The 1,202-nt window shown below is 42.9% G+C and overlaps 1 protein-coding gene across 1 annotated transcript in view; it reads left to right on the forward strand.

Moving 5' to 3' along the window:
* Positions 1-432: 432 nt before the first annotated feature.
* Positions 433-1,202, forward strand: part of NELL2 (NEL-like 2 (chicken)) — a gene marked incomplete at its 5' end in the record, with an annotated part of 76,405 nt that continues 75,635 nt past the window's right edge. The window contains 2 exons of the mRNA XM_009709349.1: positions 433-606; positions 718-814. Coding sequence (XP_009707651.1) covers positions 433-606; positions 718-814 — 271 coding nt within the window. The remainder of the gene's footprint in view (positions 607-717; positions 815-1,202) is intronic.

The raw sequence follows: 1,202 nt of genomic DNA on the forward strand, positions 1-1,202 counted from the left end.
GCTCTTTTTGCTTACTGCCCTGGTTGGTAGTGGCTAATGATGTTCCTTTAGCAAAACTTGGTGTTGTCTTTTATGCTCTCATGCTTTCAGAGTATCCTTACTGTGCTTTCAGGATATGAGGCAATTTATGAATAATAGTGTAATTATATTTCCAATCAGATCATGTTATAGGAAATAGTGTTGCTAGAGGAAAAAAATACTGGGCTTGGGATCTTGTGTACTTACATGAAAGCTGGAACCTGCTATTACGTGTTACTGAGAAGGAGGATGCAGTTCAAATCTGAAAAGTGTATACATTCATCTTTGTATCTCCCTACTTGTCTTTCCCCCTCTCTGAAATAGTTCCTGCATGATAATGAGAAGTTGTGTGATGTAAAATGTTGCTGTGCAGATAAGAACGGTTCATGACATGATGATGCGTTTATGGTACAGGTACCTGGAGCTGGAAAGCAGCGGTCATCGAAATGAAATCAGGTTGCATTATCGTTCGGGCAGTCATCGCTCCCACACAGAAGTATTCCCATACATTTTGGCAGATGATAAATGGCACAGGCTTTCCTTAGCAATCAGTGCCTCTCACTTGATTTTGCATGTGGACTGCAATAAGTAAGTAAAGAGTGTTGTTTTGTAAGAAGTTGTCACATTTGGAACATTCCAGCTCTGAGTAAGTGAAATGATAACAACTTGGGACTGTATTTTTTTTCCCTTCCTTTTCAGAATATATGAAAGAGTGGTGGAGAAGCCCTTCATGGATTTACCTTCAGGTACAACCTTTTGGCTGGGACAGAGGAATAATGCACATGGTTATTTTAAGGTATGCATTCCCTGAAAGGAAGAGTGAACTTCTTAAATAAAAATGATTAAGGGATTGGAACATCTTTCATATGAGGAGAGGCTGAGAGAGCTGGGATTGTTCTGCCTGGAGAAGAGAAGGCTCAGGGGGGATCTCATCAGTGTGTGTAAATACCTGAATGTGGGAGAAGGGGCAATGCAGATGGGGGACCCAGACTTTTCTCAGTTGTGCCCACTGACAGTCCAAGGAGCAATGGGCAAAAACTGAAACACCTGGAATTCCATCTGAACATAAGAAAACAGTTCTACTGCGAGGCTGCTCAGAGTAAGACGACTATGAGGATGTTCAAAAGCCATTTGGATGGAGCCCAGGGCAGGCTGCTGTGGCTGGGGGGGGGCTGCGTGGGGGG

Source organism: Cariama cristata, unplaced genomic scaffold, assembly GCF_000690535.1.
Source record: "Cariama cristata isolate BGI_N322 unplaced genomic scaffold, ASM69053v1 scaffold5951, whole genome shotgun sequence".
NCBI lineage: Eukaryota > Metazoa > Chordata > Aves > Cariamiformes > Cariamidae > Cariama > Cariama cristata.